This window comes from Oryx dammah, unplaced genomic scaffold (assembly GCF_014754425.2).
Source record: "Oryx dammah isolate SB20612 unplaced genomic scaffold, SCBI_Odam_1.1 HiC_scaffold_7, whole genome shotgun sequence".
Taxonomy (NCBI): domain Eukaryota; kingdom Metazoa; phylum Chordata; class Mammalia; order Artiodactyla; family Bovidae; genus Oryx; species Oryx dammah.
The window spans coordinates 1,534,221-1,553,673 of NW_024070191.1; the positions used below are offsets into that span (position 1 = coordinate 1,534,221).

Here is a 19,453-nt window from a genome sequence, read left to right on the forward strand (position 1 = left end):
TCTTCTTTTAGGTGGAAGTTCTGGGTAAATCAACCCCAGGATGAAACCTGGGGTGAAACTCCCAGCCAGAGTCGTCTCTGAAATAAACTTAAAAACCCAGCCAGAACCTCCCGTGCCCGCCCCCCCCCCCCCCCCCCCCCAAGGCCACCTCCCTGCACCCACAGCTCAGAGCCCTCTCGGGGTTTGGAGCCCCAACGGTTCAGTGTTCACTGCAGTTCACTCTCTGTGAGAGAGCTGTCTAGGGGTGTCCATTCATGAACCAGGGAGACTTTAGCTCAAAAGTGCTGGAAGTAGGTCTGTGGACGCCCGTGCAGAGGGAAGCTGGTTGGGGAGGGCGGGAGGGCAGGGGGTCGGGCCCACGCTCCTTTTCTGGGCCAGTTGCCTCAGTTTCCTGAGTGTGAAAGCGCACCTGTTGAGTGCGAGTGGATGCTCTCAGAGTTTCCATTTTTCCAACTTGAATTGGACTTTTTCCCTCCTGAGATCAGGCTAACGATTTACGACACAGGTAGCCCCGTGGGGCCAGGCGTCCCGGGGTCTATAAATAGCATCTCCTCGGCCATAAATGGCCCGTGGCCGGGTGTCAGGAGGCAGCCGTGCTTAGCTGCCCCAGCAGACCCTGCGGCCCTGTGAGCCCTCTCCCCTCGGCCAGCCTCTCCTGCGGTGAGTCCCCTCTTCTCTCCTCTGCTCGCAGGAGGCTGGGCGGGGAGGACTGAGGCGTGGGTAGGAGCTGACCGCACTCAAACTCCCAGTGGGTGTCGGGGGAAGAAAGGGGAACCAGAGCAGTCTACTCGGCGCAGACAAACGTCAGCCAAGAGTTGGAGTCAAACTTTGAGTTTCTGTGCCAGGATTTGAAACTTTCTGTGCTGTTAGGTGCTTCTGAGCCCGTCCCAGCCCTCGCACTTTAGCCTGGATTTTGCAGCATCTCTAGGTTCCCCAGTCGGTTGATGGATGTCTGCAACTTTCTGGAGCCTCAGAAATGAGAGCCTCTGGCAGGAGAGGGCAGATTTGAAGTGGTGTGAAATAAAGCTGAATATTTTCTTAAGAGAAAAACAGAACCCAGGGCCACTGAGCTCTGACCCGGACTGCAGCGTCTCGGGAGGGGACAGCTCCGTGCTTCTCGTCACTGTTTCGAAGAGCTCCCATCACAGCAGAGGGCTGCTCCCCGTGCTCTTCCGTGCGTTATGAGCCTGCACGATTCCCCCTCGGTTCCCCTGAGAGAGTCGGAGTGCTGGTCATGCTCTTGAAATGCTGCCCCAGAGGAAGGCAGTGGGGTTGGAAGCCTGCACCCAGGAGGTCTGGGGTGTGGGGGCGGGGGAGCAATGAGGCAGGAAGGTGCGGGCTCAGTGGTTGGAATCCCACGGGAGGACACAGGCTCGAGCCCTGGTCCTGGCCGAGGAGGACCCTGCATGCCGCACGGTGCCACCAAAGAAACCCAGAAATGCTGATCTCCCTCCCACCTCCTGATCTAAGGTCCTGCCCTGATGAATACAGCAGTAACACAGGCTTCCAAGAGCACTCGAGGCAAAGCTTATTTAGAGTTCTGTCCTAGGCTGAGGCTGGATCATATGCGCAGGGCATCTGTGTGAAGCTCACGCTGAACTAGGGAATTTGGCCCGCGTGTTCTTATGGAGACAAGGAAACCAGTGGGTAAAGTTTGTGGGATGAAATCTCCGGATAATCTCCTTTGTTTCTAGTTCTCGCCGTTTGTGAAAACTGCGGCAGGCCGCTGGGCTGCTGGAGAGGGCAGTGCTCCTGTCCAGGAAGCAGCGCCTTATCCTGTTTCTCCATCTAATTTGATCCTGCTTAAGCGCCAGGGCGGTGTGGACCAGCTCCCGGGGACTGCAGCAGCAAGGAGGGAACTGCTAAGACATTCAGTCCCGGGGCTCAGCGGCTATTTGGGGAACACTTGAAAATCTGGCTGCCAGACATTAGGCGTCAGGCTGCGTTGGGGGGTGAGGATTTGAAGGGCTACTCTGTGCTCTGCTGTTACACTGACTTCTGGGCTGAGTAGCTTGGAAAGCCTCAGGGAAAGCAGCCCGTGTCTTGGGAACCCGCGGTGGGGGCTGGCTCCACGGGGTGGGGGCGGCTTTGTGCTCTGCTTCTCTGGAGGCGCTCTCACCTGCTGTGCTCGTGGACTCTGACCACTCTAGCTGCACAAACCACACTTTCTTTTACTACACTTTCTTTTACACAGATTAAAGTCCTTCTAGGGACATGGGTGATGACTCCAGTCTGTCCTCATGGGACGGGACCAGGGTGGAGCCTTTCACGGAGGCACATCCCTATGCCCGAGGACGCTCGTGTTTCATTTCAGGGTCACGATCCCCAAATGTGTCAGGAACACCCGTGGGTGGAGGATGGCGGCTCCAGGTCAGACGGAAGCTCGGCTCTGCTGCCGGGAGCCCAGGAGCAGGCGGCTTATTTTCATCACCTGAGATGGCTTCCTTGCAGGAAAGGTTGCGACTCAAACCGGGAGAGAAGGAGAGCACACAGCTTGAGTTGTGTAAATTCACTCACAGTTGAAAACAGTGAACCCCGTGTGCTTTGACCACGGTTGACTGGTTGACTGTGTGCCTTCGGTATGGAGGACGGTCAGTGGTCAGAGTGGGGAGTTGTCTCTGGCGGTCACAGAGCCGGGGCCCGCTGGTGTGCCCAATGTCCTTTGCCCCCTCCTCCAGCCCCTCTGTTCTCCATGAAGGATGCTGACCCGGGTGGGTGGTGGGGTTAGAGCTGGAATCTGGCCCCAGTGCCTCCTCTCCTGGGACTCACTCCCCTAGGCTGTGTGGGGGCGGCTGAGGGGTCAGTGCAGGGATTGTTTTCCTAAAGAGGAGAAAGCGGAGGGAGGTCTGTGCAGACAGCCCATCACCCCTTCCTCTTGGGGGATCCCCAGAGGGCAGCTGGCTGTGTCCCCATGGTCCCCTGAGACCCCGGGGCCACAACTCTGGAGCAGGCGCTGGGCCTGCAGGCTTGTTTCCACGAGCATCCTCCCCCTGTCTACAGGCCCTGGGCAGGCAGGGACGGGCACGGTTGGGCAGGTTCTAGAGCCCGAGGCCCACCGAGCAGTGCCCGCGCAGGGCCTGGCATGGGCTCTGGCTGTGTGGCAGTCCCGCCGGCACTGGTTGCAGGCACAAAGTTAGGAGTTCGCTGCCAGCCGGGAGCAGGCATCCCCAAGGCCTCAGCATCCTCCAGATGCAACAGGCCGGGGTCCAGGCTTGGCTGGCACGGGCAGGTGCACCCGCTGTAGGCGGGGTGGATGCAGGGCAGTCTCCTGGATCTCTGGGCAGGATGTCTACTCAGTGAGTGGGGAAGCGCGTGGGCTGGGGGCTGGGTATCGCCGGGCCCCCAATGTCCTGGGGGACGAATCTCCGGCAAGTCCACAGTCAGAGCAGGGGAAGGGCAAGCACTCCACTGCAGCCTGTGTCCCCATCACCGAAGAGGGCTCGCCCACAGCAGGAGAGGGTGGGCTTGCCAGCCACCCGTCAGCCCAGCACAAGCCGGGCACTCACTGCACGTAGAACCCGCAGGGCGCTGGCTCTGAACAGGACCGGGGTCCCGCCACAGGGCGGCTGCCTCTTTGGGGCGCTAGCTGCCACACTCTGAACACATCCTGACAGCTTATTCTCCCCATCACCTTGGCCATTTTTGGACTCTTCCCTCTGCCAAGAAAGGCGCAAGATTTGACGGGTGGCTCGGCAGAGACGTGCATATCACGCTGGGGCAGGACGCCGGTGCAGCAGCAGCTGCAGGGCGTCCTGGCCCTCTCTGCCGCAGGACTCTTCCCCACGAGTGCACGGTCGATGGGAGAAGGCGTCTTGGAGATAAAGCTGGCTCCAAGTGGTGACCCCTGGCCCCCAACACATGCACTCAGCAACCTGTTTCCAGAGATGGAATGTGTGCCTTATTAGAGGGGAAACTTTCCCTGAAGATTCGCTCTGAGTCATTCCCTGGAAACTTGGAAAATCCCAGGGATGCCGCTGAGGGACTGCAGATATTAAAATGATAAGCGAGTGCTTCCAGATGCCCCGTCCTGCCTACAGAATTAAGCTCGATGACAACGGACACTAGTGTGCCAGGCACAGATGGCCACTGGTGTCCGTGTGCGTTCCTCCTTGAGGAGCGTGCACGTTCAGCCGGAGGTCCGGGTTAGAGAGAGAACAAGAGCGCCAAGGCCACGCCGAGTGCTAAAGGGTCGGGTCCCTCCCAGGGCTGCAGGTGTTGGAATCCGCGCACTTGACCTCAGCTTCACGACACCTCTTTCAGAGCTGGGTGGGATGGAGCAGCTGCGTCTGCATCGGCTCCCTTAGGGGGAAGTTTCCGTTGTGTGTTTACAGTCAGACGTACGCCACGTGCCACCTGCCGTACCCCAGGGATCCGTGGTGGTTGGTTGACTAGCTGGCCTTCAGGAGGGAATTTGGAGATGAGTTAGTGTAGAAAAGTATAAAAGGTCCAGGAAGAGCAGTCTGGTGGCATCTGGACCGGGTCTTCTGTGTGCACACAGGGCGTTTCTGTTTGCTTTTGGGAAATCATGCCCTTCTCTGGCCATGGGGGCGCCTTCCCATCCTCCCCCAAGGGCAGGAGCTTGGCTAACCCCCAAGGACCTTTCCAAGCTCTGCAGTTCCGCGATTCTGGGAGATCACAGTCTAAAGGGACCTGCTTGAGTCCCAGACGAGTAACAGACCAGTGTTTGGAATGCTTCCTCGCCTCCACTCAGGACTGTGGGTGGCGGTGCAGAGTGGGGGGCCTGCCGCAGGCAGGACCCCACGCTTGCCCCGCGCCTTTCACCCTGTCCTATGGGCTGTGCTCTGGGCCAGATCACTCCAGTCTGAACACAGAAGATGAGAGTGGACTGGGGTTCGGGGGGTCCTTGAGCCCCTCTGTCTGGAGGCCAGCAACCACAGGGCCTGGGGGACGCTGTCTGCGCCCCTCAGAGAGGCAGGCAGCTGGGAAGCTGGGGGCTACCGGCTTGGCCGGCACATGCAGCATACGCCGCTCACACGCCCCACCTCAGACCCCCACATTCCCGCTGCAGGGGGCCCCTGTGCCTGGGATCTAACGCTTGATAATCTGAGGAGCTGATCGTAGGTATAAGGTGCACAATAGATCTAATGCACTTGGATCATCCCCACCCTGCCCCCTCCAGTCTGTGGGAAAACTGTCCTCTTCAAAACTGGTCCCTGGCGTCAAAAAGGTTGGGGACCGCTGCTCTAGCAGACTTCTTGCTTGGGGAGAATTTAGCTGAAACACGCTCACTTTCCTGCACCCTGCAGGCTTTGAGCTGGGCTCCGTCCCCAGGCCTGCTCCCCCCATGAAGTGAGCTGACAGGTTGCCCATGAGTGGGCTGGGCCGTCCTGGAGACACAATACTTTCTCAAGGCTCCTTCAGTCAGGAGTGGCTTCAGCCCCTGCACAGGTGCTGAATGCACCACATGTGGCTGTGGTCTTTGCAGAATGAAAGCTCTCTTGTTGGGACCCTACGACCCTGTGTCCTGCCTCGCCTTTACCTGCCCTGCGGCCACCGTCACCTCCCCACCCAGAGAGGCTCCTCTCAAACGGCGCCTTCTTGGTGGCCGCTGGCTGCCGCGCTCCGGGGCCACGTGGCCCACTCCCGCAACCACCCCACGTCCCGGAGGGTTTCGTGCCTCTCTCTGCTTTGTCTCCTCCTCGTGCGGGTTCTAAGCGTCTGTGTACTTCTTTGACCTGTGCTTCAGTTATTTTTATCCTTATCACTCGCATTGTTTTCCATGTTGCTTGAACAAACTAGGTCGTCTGTAGACACTGGGTGAATTTATTAATTAAGTGGAAAGTGTAGCTCAGTCTTCTGATTTTTTATGGACTCAAACAAGAAAGGCAGTCAGGTGCCAGGGGACTTAATAGGTGTCCAACACTATTTCCTCTTATAGAATCTTCCTTTTGTTCCCTTCTTTCCTTTTAGGAAGGGTTTAGTTAGCTGGAGTTGACTTTCGTGTAGGAATTGCAGCAGCCTGGTCAGTGGAAATGCAGGGCCTCAGCTCTGCCTGTTGCTCTTTTCTGCAGGAGTCGCCAAGATGTCTCTCGTCGCTGTGCCCTTCTACCAAAAGAGACACAAGCACTTTGACCAGTCGTACCGCAACATCCAAACAAGGTACCTTCTGGATGAATACACGGCGAAAAAGAAGTAAGTCGAAAGTCACTGATGAGGCGGCCGACCTCGGGTATGAGCTGTGTCTGACCTTGGAGGCTTCCTAAAGCCCAGAGATGAACTGGTTTGGGGGTTCAGGGACGGCTGTGATCCCCGATGCTCATGTCCGGAGCAGAGAGGGAAAGTGGCTGACCCAGCTGCACAGAAAGGTTTGGGGCTGCTGCATGGCATCCGGGCAGGTCCCAGCAGGTCCTCTCAGATTGGCTCTGAGCCCCGGGTTTAGCTCATGAGGCAGGGATCTTTCTTCACACGCCTTCCAGAACTAGAATCTAAAATCTCACCCAGAAGCAAGGACCATGAGGAGGAAATCCGTGGAACGGAATGACTGTGGGACCGAGGTGTGTAGGGGCAAAGGGACGATTGGATGGAAGCTGATCTCAGAGAGCATGCAGCTACGTTAAGGACAAAGGTAGCAGCAGGTAGACTGCTCTCTGTCTGATGGGCTGGTGTCAGGCTGCAGCTTCATCAGTGAGCTCCTGCGGTGGTAATTTAGGAGATGGACGCTGCCACTGGCTCTGGCCTCAGCTCTGCAGCCCCTATATTTAGAGCTGCCCGTGGCCCTTGTGGTCGGCTGCCATCTCAGGGACAAACAGAGCCAAACATTCGCTGCCCCTCCCCTCAGCCTTGGGGAGCTTCAAATCTCTTAAGATAGACATCACTGTGGCCTCAGGCCAGAAGGGCCTGGCGGGCACCTGCTGGCCCCAGAGGGCGGGCGGGGGTGGCAGGGAGCTGAGTCTGGGGAGAGGGGGCGCTTCTGGGGGTGGGCACAGGCAGACGGGGCGGAGGTCACACACCGGGTGGTGTGTGTTTGCGTGTGCGAGCAGGTAGGTGTGTACACACATGCGTGCCCACAGGCGTGGATGCCCGTACATTCTGAGGAGAGGCTGGGGGTATGGAAAGAGCGATGCTGTTTGTAACTACACGTTTGCGCTTCTCCCCTGCACCAAGGCGCGCTTCTGCCCAGTCGTCTTTGCAGAGATCGGTCACTCGGAAGTCGTCCTCGCAGAGGGAGTCCAGCCGGGCGGCGCTGGGAGAGACCACCCTTGGGGAGACCACCCTGGGGGAGACGACCTTGGGGGAGACCACCCTGGGGAGGACCACCTGCCGGCTGTGCGCCAAGAGGATGAGCAGTGCGCTGGAAGAGGAGGCACAGGAGAGGAAGCGCAGGTAACCCCCAACCCGCCACGGCCACACTCGGTGCCCTGGCCCGGGACCGGGGGCTATGTGGTCAGAGAGCGGGGGCAGAGCTGGGGGGCTCCTGTTGCAGCAAAAGCCACGAGCGGCTGCTTTTGGCCCATCTTGCTCTGTACCCGCTTCGTCTCCACTGGTCCCTGCAAGGAAGCGACCGAGGTGGCTTTTCTGCACCCTCGGGCAGAGGGGAGCGCTGTGGCCCAGGGGACCCACATCCACTTCCCTGTGACAGAGCTGGGCTGGCCTCAGGCCTCTGTCCCCTCCCTGCTAAACGCACTTCCCCACCCAGGGAACATGGCTGCCACACTTGGAAACATCGAGACCTAAAGGTGTGAATGGAGTTTTCAAATTTCCATCAACAACCTCTCAGGCTACTGACCAGCTGTGAGGCCTGCGCTCAAGCAGGGGACCTTCCAGAGAGGGGCCAGGATGCCAGCTGGCTGTCCGTGTGGACACGGAGCTGCAGGGAGGGGTCTGTGGACCCTCATGCTTCACATTCCTACTGGCTCAGCTCACAGGGAGAAGCTGCTGGAATGGGGCGGGCGACTGAGAATGCCGGGCTTAAAATTATCCCAGATCACAAGAAGCCGGTGGTCAGCTTACTCGAATCTTCTAAGAACAGAGTGCTTATGCATCTTGAGAATGCTTTGTATCTGTTCTATTTTTCCTCCTCACCTTCTACTTATTTCTAGAAATTTCTCCCTATAACTCTAAAACACTCAAAACCAGAAGGAAAAATGGGATTTAGGTCAACGTGTTTCAGCCTGAAAGTTGCAGTATGACTAAGGAATCTGTTTAATGAAAATACTGTATAGCTGAAAAGATTAGCCTTTATTTTTGAAAATTTGAATTATCTTTAATGCCTTATGGGAATGTTGTCCTGTAAATTAATTTTATTGTCAAGTGAAGACTTATTTTGTCAAAGAATCAATTCAAAATGTGTACATTAAGAAATTGGGTTTTTATGTGTTGGATTTTTGCAGAAAGAGTTCTCCTCTACTTAAAGTTTTGGCACAGCAAGTGACAAGACCAGAGCCTTATCACTTTATCTTTATTTGAACCATCAGTTATATTAATAACTTGGCGTGATCTTGTCCCATAAGTTCCCATTCCTCAGTTTCCTGAGGTGAAATGGATGAGGAAAGTAAACTGGTATTGATTTGAACAGTTAGGGAGTCGGTTACTGTGACCCATGTGGTTTCAAAAAATGACTTTTGTGACAGTTCTGGCTGTTGGAAGTTTTCCTAAAACATTTGAAGCTCCTCTCTTGCAGTAGCAAGTCTGACTCAAGAATGTATTTTGATTCTCAGTGACTGATTATAGCCTTACTGTGTCCCTGGAGCTCAGGGTGAAAGTCAGTCCGTCTGAGCTCTGAGCGGCTGCAGTGTGGACAGGGCTCGGCTGTGCCCACACTCCACGGAGCCCAGCACCCAGGCTTTGGGGGCTGCTTTTAGGACCTTCACAGGGTTTTACTCTCACAGCCCGTGTGCACATCTCTCGCGTGAAAGATCCTACAAGGTCTTTCCTTCCTTCAAAGGGAGCCTGAGTACAACTGGAGGTTTTGGTGAGCAGAGCAGATTCATGGAGATTTTGTAGCAATTCCCGCTCTGTCCTGGCCACAGAGGGGAGCGGGTGTAGGGGGATTTGAGGAGTTAGATGAATTCCAGTCCTGGTGATGATTTACTACTCTTGCTGGCCTCAAGCGTTTCTGAAAGCACATATTTATTCCTTACGTCCTGTGGCAGACAGGAGTTTAATCTACAGGACAAATCAGTCTTTGGTGAAAGACGAAATTGTGGCTCCATCAGTGTGAGTTAAGCTGTGAGATCTTCCTGTGAGATAAAAGCCCACGCGGCACCAGTGTGCTCTGAAGGGTCTGGGTGTGTCCTCCCGAAAGATACAGCTGATTAGCAGTGTCCCTTTGATGCCTGTCTGTCTGTCCTGGGCAAAGTGGGCCTCCCAGTCTCGCACAGCCGTCCAAGGGGTGTGTCGTTAGGGCAGAAGCTCGGACACTGACATTACTCGGCACAGGAGGGTGGGATCCTGGCCTCCTGGACAGGGACCAGCAGGGACACTTCGTCAGTGTCCTGAGTGAGGGTGTTTGGGGCGAAGGGCAATTCCAGTTCAATTATAAATCACTAGGGGCTGGTGGTGCCATCAACAAGCCCCATACTCATAGTTTGTACACAGGTCAAGGTGGGACTTCCGATCCTTCAGTCTTGTCAGGACAGTCTGCGGCACGTGCAGAGAGCCGTCACTGCTGTGACTGTCACTTCGTGGGGTCCCTGCAGACAAGAAGGCTCCATTTCTGGGAGCCCGCTTAGCAGGCCCCGGCTGTCTCCAGCACAGACCCGCAGAGCCACTTGCGTGGGCGAGTCTCCGGGAGTGAAGGGGAGCCGGGCAGCCAGGATCAGGGTGTGCGGAGCGGTCTGGAGCCTGGACGTCCGCTGGGCAGGGATGTCAGGGGTCATCCGTGGGCCCACAGGAGGCGGCCCTCGGCAGTAGTGGGCCCCTCACTTCTCCGCCCTTACAGACCAAGAAGCTGCCGACTGCGTGCTCTGGAATACAGACTATTTCACTCTGAATTTGCTAGTTCAGAAGGCTTTACCTGGGTCTGAAATTCACTCAGACATGGCAACCTTGGGTGGAGACGAGTGGGTTTTGTGTGACGCCAGGCTCGCGGAACAAGCGAAGGGGAGCTCTTGGAACAAGCTCTGCTCCCCAGGAGATCCTGGGGAGGCGGGGTCTGGCCCCGCCCGTGGTAAGCGCGTCCCCTTCTCCACGGCTCGCGCAGGTACCAGTCGATGGTGGCTGCCTACGGGGAGGCTAAGCGGGAGCGCTACCTGAGTGAGCTGGCCCAGCTGGAGGAGGACGTGCACGTGGCCCGCACCCACGCCCGGGACCAGCTGGACAGGCTGGCCCTGCAGCATGCAGGCAGACACGGCCTGCACCATGCGGTACGGTAGGCGCGCGCACTGGGGGCGTCCGGGGGCGGTGGGGTGCTCCGGGCCTGGGGCGCCCCCCAGTGCCCTGATCATGCCGCGCCCCGGACAGGTGGACGACAGGCTGGCCTGGGAGCGGCACTCATTTGAGGAGCGAATAAGCCGGGCGCCCGAGATCCTGGTGCGGCTGCGCTCGCACACCGTCTGGGAGCGGATGTCAGTCAAGCTGTGCTTCACGGTGCAGGGGTTTCCCACCCCCGTGGTGCAGTGGTGAGTGGGCGCCCTTGGCGGGGGCCCGGCTGCTCCCCTCTGAAGGCTCTGCAGCCTTCTGCTTACCTGGGTGGATGGAGAAGGCCCGCGTGTAGGGAACCCGGCACCCGCTCCAGGGAACAACACACACAAGACCCACTGGGAAAGGCAGCCGTAAATGCGCCCGGGGGCCTGGGCAGGCGGTTTCATTTCACTGCAATTGAGCCAGCTGATTATCCAGAGGACAGTTATGTAAAACCCGGGAATTCCCTGGAGGTCCCCTGGTCAGGACTCTGAGCTCTTGCTGTGGCAGCCTGGGGTTCCAGTCCGAGTCGAGGAACTAAGATCCTGCAAGCAGCACAATGCAGCCGGGAAAATACAATAAAGTAAAATAAAACCAGGTTCCCTGAAATGACCAGCGTTGACACCCACGATTCTGCTTTTACTCCCGTGATTGGAGACGCTAAACTCCAAGGCCCTGGAACCAGAGGGCAGGTTTTCTGGAGCCTTGAGATACTGACAGATGAAGTCTCTAAGCCCATTGACACTTGGCTTTGATGTGCATTGCTAAGCTGACATATCTGTCCATTTCCTTCCCACTTGCTCATGCCGGGTCCCTGGGGTCTGTCTGGCCACAGAAGATGTTTTGCTCGTGTCCCGGGTTGGGTCTCTTGGCAGCAGAGGAGACAAGTGTCACCTGGCTCCTCTGGCTTCTGGATAGGAGGGCTAGGGAGACTGGGAGCTGCCTGCCCTTGGTCTTGGGGAGCCGTGATCCTGTGGTCCTGGGGGACCACTTGTCCAGCCTCCTCCCAGGGAGACCAGAGTGGCTGGGTCTCTCCACGTGAGTCCCGGTGACCCTGTGGCTTCCAGAGGCTGTACCAGGGCCTGACCAACCTAGGCTACATTTTTTTCTTGGAATGACGTATCCTGAGTTTCTAGCAAGTTCCAGGGGACCTTGGCCCATGCTCTGTTGCAGGTTGAAGGTTGCCCAGGCCGTCCAAGTCTAGTGAGAGCCGCCCCCTCTTAAACAGTTCGGGGGGGTTGCTGGACCTTTCTTGAAGCTGCTCCCCTTGCCCATCCACCTGAGATGTGAGCGGTGACTCAGGCAGAAGCAGGGAGATGATGCCTGTATGTGTGTGTGAGTGTGGGGCCAGGCGTGGGCAGGGATGGAAAACGAGCAAGGTCGGGACACGCGCCAAACTTCCACCTGCCTTTACACTCAGGTGCTTCCCTTGTTCAGGTATAAAGACGGCAGCTTGATCTGCCAGGCTGGGGAGCCGGGCAAGTACAGAATTGACAGCAAGTACGGCGTGCACACACTGGAGATCAACAGGTAAGTGCCCAGACGCCTGCCCAGGTGGTCAGGCCCCAAACACGGGAGCAGAGGCCAGCTCACTCCACGTTCCACACGGCGCTCCTGGAGCTTCCGAGTTAACTATTGGCGGGAGACACAAGTGTCCCTCCATCTTCCTGGTGGCAGCTGAAGGGTGTGGACCCGAGCTCTGCCCAGGCTTCTGCTTTGGACACAAAGGGATTAGGTGGTTTAGACGGTCTATTGAAGGACGACGGCAGCCAGTCCAGGTGTGAGGCCACGGGGAAACCTGAGACGCCTTCATGCCTGCCCACCAGCCAGGCTGAATCTTCTCCGAGGTTTGGGCCACAATTCCTAAGCTCCACTCTTCAAGGAAATGTGACTTTTTTTTTTTTTTTCTCACAACAAATTGGAAATGTAATAAATACAGGTGGGCTTCCCAGGTGGTGCTGGTGGTAAAGAATCCACCTGCCAGTGCAGGAGACCTAACAGGCTCAGGTTTGGTCCCTGAGTTGGGAAGATCCCCTGGAGGAGTACAGGGCAGCCCGCCCCGGAGCTCTTGCTGGCAAATCTGTGGGCAGAGGAGCCCGGCGGGCTACGGTCCATGGGGTCGCAAAGTCAGACACGGCTGAAGCGACTAAGCGTGCACGCGTACGCAATAAACACAGATAAGTAAAAGATAGTGGAGTTCACCCCGTTCCCAGCGTCTGGGGTCAGTATTCTGGTGCGTTTATAGCACCGCTGTTTCTCTTATGCGACACCCTCCATGCATACTTCAATTTTTTTTTTTTTAACAAAAAGTGAAATTCTGCTGTTCATTTTCTTTCTGCTTTTCTGAATACATAGCTTTCATTTTTCACAAAAAGATCATAACATTATGCAGGTTAATGAGAACAGAGGCTAACAGGCTGCAGTTAAGATTAAAGTCTGTGTTGAGTCACAACTTTGTTTCTCTGAAGTAAAGCTGAGGCTGCTTAGAACAGCTGGAGCCCCCACTGGCACTGTTGACTGAGAACCTACTGTGTGCCCGACACTGGGAGCTTGGGATAAAGCAACCAGAAGCTGGCTTCCTGACTTGGAGGTCTAGCACCTGGAGGTGAGCCGTGCATGTCAGGAAAGGAGAATCAGGTCAGGGTGACCTGGGGACCCAGATCCACACATGCACCCTGGCCTTGGGGCGGGTGTGAGCTGAAGGGACCTGTCTTTGGGGGGAAGCCATCTAAGGGCCAGGCCTGCAGGTGATGGAAGAGGGATGGGGTCTTCCAGGAGGGGCACTGCCCTGGGGCTGCAGCAGTTGGTGGGCATCGCAGAGCAGGAGGGCAGAGACGACCGCCCCCACCTGAAGCCATCCTGCTGGGACCGTGGCTGTTGTCGGGCACAGGGGGGAGGGCAGGTCTGACGGGTCCCCGAGAGTCACCGCTGCGAGTGGCAGGAGGGCCGGTGGGCAGTTTGGCCAGAACGTAGGGCAGGTGGTGGCGTGTGGGCAGGTGGACGGGGGGTGAGGAAAGGTTTCGAGAGTGGAGCAGGAGGGTGTGTGATGGAGTGGCCAGGCAGTCCCATGTCCGCTGGGGTGTGGGCGGCTGAGGGACTGTGGAGGCCGGGCATCCATGCGCCTTCGAGTCCTAGAGTTTCCGGAAGTGTCCACAGGCAGTGAGCCATGCAGTTTATGAACAGCGAGAGGGGCCAGCCACTGTTTAGAAGAGTGCTTTAATTTGAGGTGACTTTTCTCACCTGGGGTGCCCTGGGCCTGCTTGGGGTGAGCTTGAGGGAGCAACTGCTTCATTTCAAAGCTGTATTTTAATCATTATTTTGAAAAGAGAAAGAAATTCCCTTTCTCAAGTATGTGTATGTTAGTTAATCAGTTGTGTCCGACTCTGTGCGACCCCCTGGACTGTAGCCCACCAAGCTCCTCTGTCCATGGGATTCTCCAGCAAGAATACTGGAGTGGGTTGCCTTTCCCTCCTCCAGGGGATCTTCCCAACCCAGGGATGACACCTGGGTCTCCTGCATTGCAGGTGGATTCTTTATCATCTGAGTCCCTGGGGAAGCTCTTCTTAAGTATGAAAAGGTCCCACTCAGCCTCATGCGGCAACTTTTCATGGTGATTCGGGAATAAGAGAAGCTTTGAACCAGGGGAGCTAAATCAGTGAGGCCCCAGTATACCCGGGGATCCTCAGATAGACTTGGTGTTGGCGTCAGCTTGCAAGTAGCCAAGGAACTGGGGACAAGCACATTCCCGAGACTAACGTTTTTCTCAGTATTCTTACCCATGTGGGGACATTCTTAGCAGCTGAAATGAGCATATTCTCCAGAAGAAGGGCCGGGAGGTCCCACAGACGGCAGCTGCGCTCAGCTGTTCATTCCAAACTGCTGAGCTGCCATCATCTGATCCGTGCCCTGTAGGTGTGGGAGAATGTGCCTGCTCCTCGCCGCCCTGCCGGGAGCCAGCCCCGCCTTCTCTTGCCCAGTGACAGTTGCTCCTATGAATATTTTTTGGCTGCTGCGGCCAGATTCTTGAAGTGCCGAAAAGGAAGCTTCGTCCCCTTCGGTACTGTTCGAATTGAAGCTGTAATTGACACGGTTTTACATGCTCATAAGACTTTCTCTTGGGACTCACAGGGTGAGTTCTGTTTCTTCAAAGAATTTCCATGCTGCTGCCGTTTTGGTAAAGGCGCTCAGAACATCGCGTATTGTGTTTCAATCTGACCCCAACGCGCCCCACTCCTTGTAGGGCGACTCCAGGGCTGGCCTCTTCTCGCGCTTTATTTTTAGACGTTGATATTCAAATTCTACTTTGAGTGAAAATTTAAATCCCATGTCAACACCGCTTAGAGTTTGAGGACATGGGCCCCGATGACCCAGAAGAAATTCACGTCCTGCTTAAACGCTCGTCTGCCCCTCTTTTAAAATAGACGAGGGACTTCCCTGGTGGTCCAGAGGCTGAGACCCCACACTCCCAGTGCCGCGAGCCTGGGTGCAATCCCTGGTCAGGAATATAGATCCCAGGTGCCACAACTAGGACTTTGAATGCCACAGCCACAGACCCCACATGCCGCAGCTGAGACCTGGCGCAGCCAAGAGAATAAGTAAATAGTCAAGCAAAACCAAATGGACCACGTTGGACTTCCTGGTGATCCAGGGGTTAAGACTCTGGGCTCCAGTGCAGGGGGCACGGCTTTGGTCTCTGGCTGCGGAAGTTCCACATGCCACTTGGAGTGACCTCCCCCCTCAAAAAAAATTAAAATAGATAAGGTTTCTCGCCTGGGGTGGCTTTGGGAACACTTCAGATCGAGGCTTTGGGATGCAAAAGTGCCCCACAGACGTTTGAAACAACTGAGATGGAAGGAACCTCCACTCTGTGTGCCCTGGGATGTCGTCCAGATAGAAAGGAAGCTTCTCTGCCCCTTTATCACTTGTGTGTGGCTGCTGACAGTCTCGAATTAAGACTCTGGGCTTCCCCAGAGTCTTAAAGACTGGAGGCCCCTGGCTGTGGTCAGGCGTGTGGGTCTTCAGGTGACCTGTGAACGAAATTTCAAGTGGGGCGTGGTCCCCTCTGAACACTCCGTCCTGCACGCCCTGGCCCTGCTGTCTGCCCCTTTGCGCGGTGCCGCTGTGTACGAGGCTCCCTGCGGCCCACCCCTGCACCGGAGCCAACAAATACATATGGGCACCCCCGCATGCCCATGTGCTTATTTATCATCTGTATACGTCCCACCGTGTTTCATGGAGGTGAGACGTTTGCAGAGACATGTCTAAGAAGAAAGAGATGAAAGTAACCAGAGTTCCGCCTTGCGCCGTGTGCTCCCTCAGCGGGCGTGCCTGCCCGGGGCCCTCTGCACTGAGTCGGCAGGTCTGGGCACTTGCAGGGGGCGTGGGCTTCTGTCCACATCACACGGTCCGTGGAGCCTCTGTACTGGATAGGTGCGTGTGAGTGGGTGCACAGGCCTCTGCGCACCAGGACCCTGGGTCCCAGGTGCCCTCTCTGCGGCCTGGTCCCTCCTGCTAAGCACCAAGTGGTGGCAGGTTACTTGACCTGCGTTGCCGCTGGTGTGTTAGGGAGCTCTGCCCCGGGTCCTAATTCTGTGAATCAACCGAGGAAGAGCTCAGACTCCGGCAGGAGACACTGTTATCCAGGTGGGCTTGGCACCTGGGGCTGGACTGGAACCTTGCGGGGGTGGGCCAGGGTTCCTCTGAGTGTTCTGAAATACGCTTTCCTTTTGTCGGTAAAGAATCTGCCTGCGGTGCAGGAGACCCAGGTTCAATCCCTGGGTTGGGAAGATCCCGTGGAGAAGGAAATGGCAACCCACGCCAGTATCCTTGCTTGGTAAATCTCCTGGACAGAGGAGCCTGGTGGGCTGCAGTCCATGGGGGTCGCAAAGAGTTGGCCACGACTGAGCGACTAACACTGACTTACTGTTGGAGACACTGTATACTTTTTGGTCAAAGAAACTATTTTCAGCCCCAGGTGGAATAGAACATGCAATAAAGTTAAAGGACTTCTGAAGGACCGGTTTGTCTCTGGGTCACTGCATGCTTGAGGCATGTAATCGTGACACCGGAGTGAATGTTCTCCGTGCTTCTGTCACCGTGCGTGCGACGCTCATGCTTGGAGAGGCGGCAGAAGGCAGAAAGCCGCAGATTTCAGGATTTTGTGTGTGTTTACCTGGCTTCTTAGAGACTCTGCTTTCTCTTCGTATTAATAGGGTAACAGGACTCTCTTGCCTGGCACTTGAGACTTTTATGCAAGATAGCTGATGAAAAATGACCAGCAGAGTGTGTATATGCTAAGTTGCTTCAGTCGTGTCCAACTCTTTGTGACCGCGTGGACTGTAGCTACCAGGTTCCTCTGCCCGTGGGATTCCTTAGGCAAGAATGCTGGAGTGGGCTGCCATGCCCTCCTCCAGGGGATCTTCCCGACTCAGAGATGGAACCTGTATCTCTGGTGTCTCCTGCATTGGCAGGTGGGTTCTTTACCGCTGGCGCCACCTGGGAATCCCAACCAGCAGAGTCTGCATTTAGTTTAAGTCCTCGCCTCCTCTCGACTCTAACGTTTCTGGGGGAAGCTGGTGGGAAGACAGTGCAAATCCAGAAAATAAGCTTCAACGTGTGTGAGATGGACATGGGGTGAGGAGCCCCTCCCCGATAAACTGGGGTCTGTGGTGCCCAGGTCACTGTCCTTTGCTGAGCACACGTCCCCGTGATTCTTCAGACCCCAAGGCCTCGGGCAGGTTCACTTCAGGCACCCTGGTTACACCCGCCACTGGGTGCTTTGGGGTCTACACAGGGGCCCGCTGGTGGGGAGGGAGTGGGGGTGATTCTCCCAGAGGCTGAGGCCATTGGAGCTGCCCCATATCAATACAAAACCACGGACGCAGCAGGTAGGAAAACAGAACCAGAGGGAACACAGGCTCCTCCTCGAGGGTGAAACTCGGGGTTTTAGGAAGGGCCAGTACATATTTTTCCCTGCAAAGCCAAGGCATAGTGTGTGTAATTAATACCTCATTCCGAGGACAAGCTGGCATTGTTCTTAAACAAATTGCTCACGGACGAGGGATCCAGGTCACCCGAGCCGCTTTCGAGGAAGGCTGTGCTTGCGTCCGGGGCCGAGCAGGGCGGTCCCAGGGCACCGTCAGGACCGCATCTGGCTCTTCCCCCAGGGCCGACTTTGACGACACCGCGACCTACTCGGCGGTGGCCACGAACGTGCATGGACAGGTGTCCACCAATGCGGCAGTGGTGGTGAGAAGTGAGTGTGCCCTCGGGGTGGGTGGGGGCTGCTCCCGCCTCCCCTCCGCTTTCTCCGCCCGCCGTGACCGCCCGGCTGTCTTGCAGGGTTCCGGGGTGACGAGGAGCCGTTCCATTCGGTGGGGCTCCCGATTGGATGTAAGTGGATTATTTCCCTGTTTGTGCAGAAAAATGTGTCCAGATATTTTCCAAGCATCAGATGTTTTCTAAAACCGTGTTCCAAATGGCCCTTTCTCCCGGCTGGGGTCCATGGGCTGACAGTTGCTGCAGGGACCCGGGGCTCAGGGTGCTACAACTTGATGGGAGCTGCACATCTTGGGGCTGGTGCATGATTTAGACCCCTTATTCTTACACGGTGCTCAGAACACACACGCCCGCACACTCTGATTCTCCCTCCTCCTTTGGCACAAATGTCCAGATGTGACTCCACGCTGGTTTTCTGGTTCTTCAGAGGTGGCTGAGTCCACGCAGACATCGTAATGAACGTCACACATGGGCTTGCACATCAGACCCTTCCTGCCCCCGGTGCCGGAGGCTGGAGGTCCCAGGTCGAGGTGCCCACCGAGTGGGTGAGGGATGCTGCATCCTCCCTGAGAGGAGACAGAGGGCTCTGGTCTCGTCTTCTTCTTACGAGGGCATGGGTCCCATCCAGGGCCCCACCCTCATGACCTCATCACCCACAGACCCCCAGTATCGTCACACAGGAGCTCCCCGACACGAGACCTGGGGGACACAGGCATTCCGTCCACTGCCGCCTGTTAGAGGCAGAGGCCACGGGGTGGTGGGGGACCCATTCTGCCTGCTGGCCTGGCCGTGACTGTGCCCGCTGCTCTGTGCAGTGCCCCTGTCGTCCGTGATCCCGTACACGCACTTTGACGTCCAGTTCATTGAGAAATTCGGAGTCACCTTCCGGCGGGAGGGTGAGACCCTGACTCTCAAGTGCACACTGCTGGTGACGCCAGACCTGAAGCGCGTGCAGCCCAGGGCTGAGTGGTACCGAGATGGTAAGTGGCCATGGGCTCCTCCTGGGCCTCGCGGGTGGATGTGAGCTCCGAACCTGGTGCTGACGTGGCTCTGTCTCCGCCTCCGTGACAGCTGTAGGGGGCAGAGTGGGCGAGCCTGGGCAGAGCCTGGGCAGAGCCTGGGCCTGGAGTGACCTTGACCTTCCCTGGAATGTGTTTCACAGGCCTGGAAGAGATGAGGCATCAGGACTGTTCTCGGTCCACAGAGAGGGTCTCCTGTGATTAGAGGGAGAGAGAGAGAGTCTGTTTCCATATGTTTTTTCTCGGCTACAGCAGTTGTGAACAGTCACTAGAGCTGACTGTGTGTCCGACTCTTCTGAGGCTGATAACCCAGTTCATTTCATCAGGACTTTTGGAGCGACTCTGGTGAACCCCTTATGGGTGGGTAGCTGAGGCAAGGAACTGCTGACCTCCCCTCCCTGCCTCTGGGAGCTGGCAGGACGGGGAGTGGGACCCAGGCAGCCTGGCCCCAGTCTCCATGGCCCCAGGACCCTGCCCCATGCTGCCGCCAGCACAGGCGGCCCTGTGCAGCTGTGTGTGTGTGTGCGTATGTGAGTTTGCATATATGTATGTGCAAACTCGTGTGTGTGTGAGCTCCCGTGTGTGTATGTGTGTGAGTGAGCTCCTGTGTGTATATGTGTGTGAGAACTCCTGTGTGTGTATGTGTGTGTGTGTATGTGTTTGAGCAGACTGTGTGACTATGTGTGAGCTCTTATGTGTGTGAGTGAGCTCCCGTGTGTGTCTATGTGTGAGAAAGCTCCTGTGTGCGTGTGTGTATGAGCAGAGTGTGTGACTATGTGAGAGCTCCTGTGTGT

At 56.6% G+C, this 19,453-nt stretch overlaps 1 protein-coding gene across 1 annotated transcript in view; it reads left to right on the forward strand.

The window, feature by feature from the left end:
• Window positions 1-556: 556 nt before the first annotated feature.
• Window positions 557-19,453, forward strand: part of MYOM2 (myomesin 2) — a 73,472-nt gene continuing 54,575 nt past the window's right edge. Inside the window, exons 1-9 of the mRNA XM_040242865.1 lie at window positions 557-660; window positions 6,033-6,153; window positions 7,126-7,344; window positions 10,163-10,325; window positions 10,423-10,580; window positions 11,800-11,892; window positions 17,529-17,617; window positions 17,704-17,754; window positions 18,456-18,620. Coding sequence (XP_040098799.1) covers window positions 6,044-6,153; window positions 7,126-7,344; window positions 10,163-10,325; window positions 10,423-10,580; window positions 11,800-11,892; window positions 17,529-17,617; window positions 17,704-17,754; window positions 18,456-18,620 — 1,048 coding nt within the window. The 5' untranslated portion in view covers window positions 557-660; window positions 6,033-6,043. The remainder of the gene's footprint in view (window positions 661-6,032; window positions 6,154-7,125; window positions 7,345-10,162; window positions 10,326-10,422; window positions 10,581-11,799; window positions 11,893-17,528; window positions 17,618-17,703; window positions 17,755-18,455; window positions 18,621-19,453) is intronic.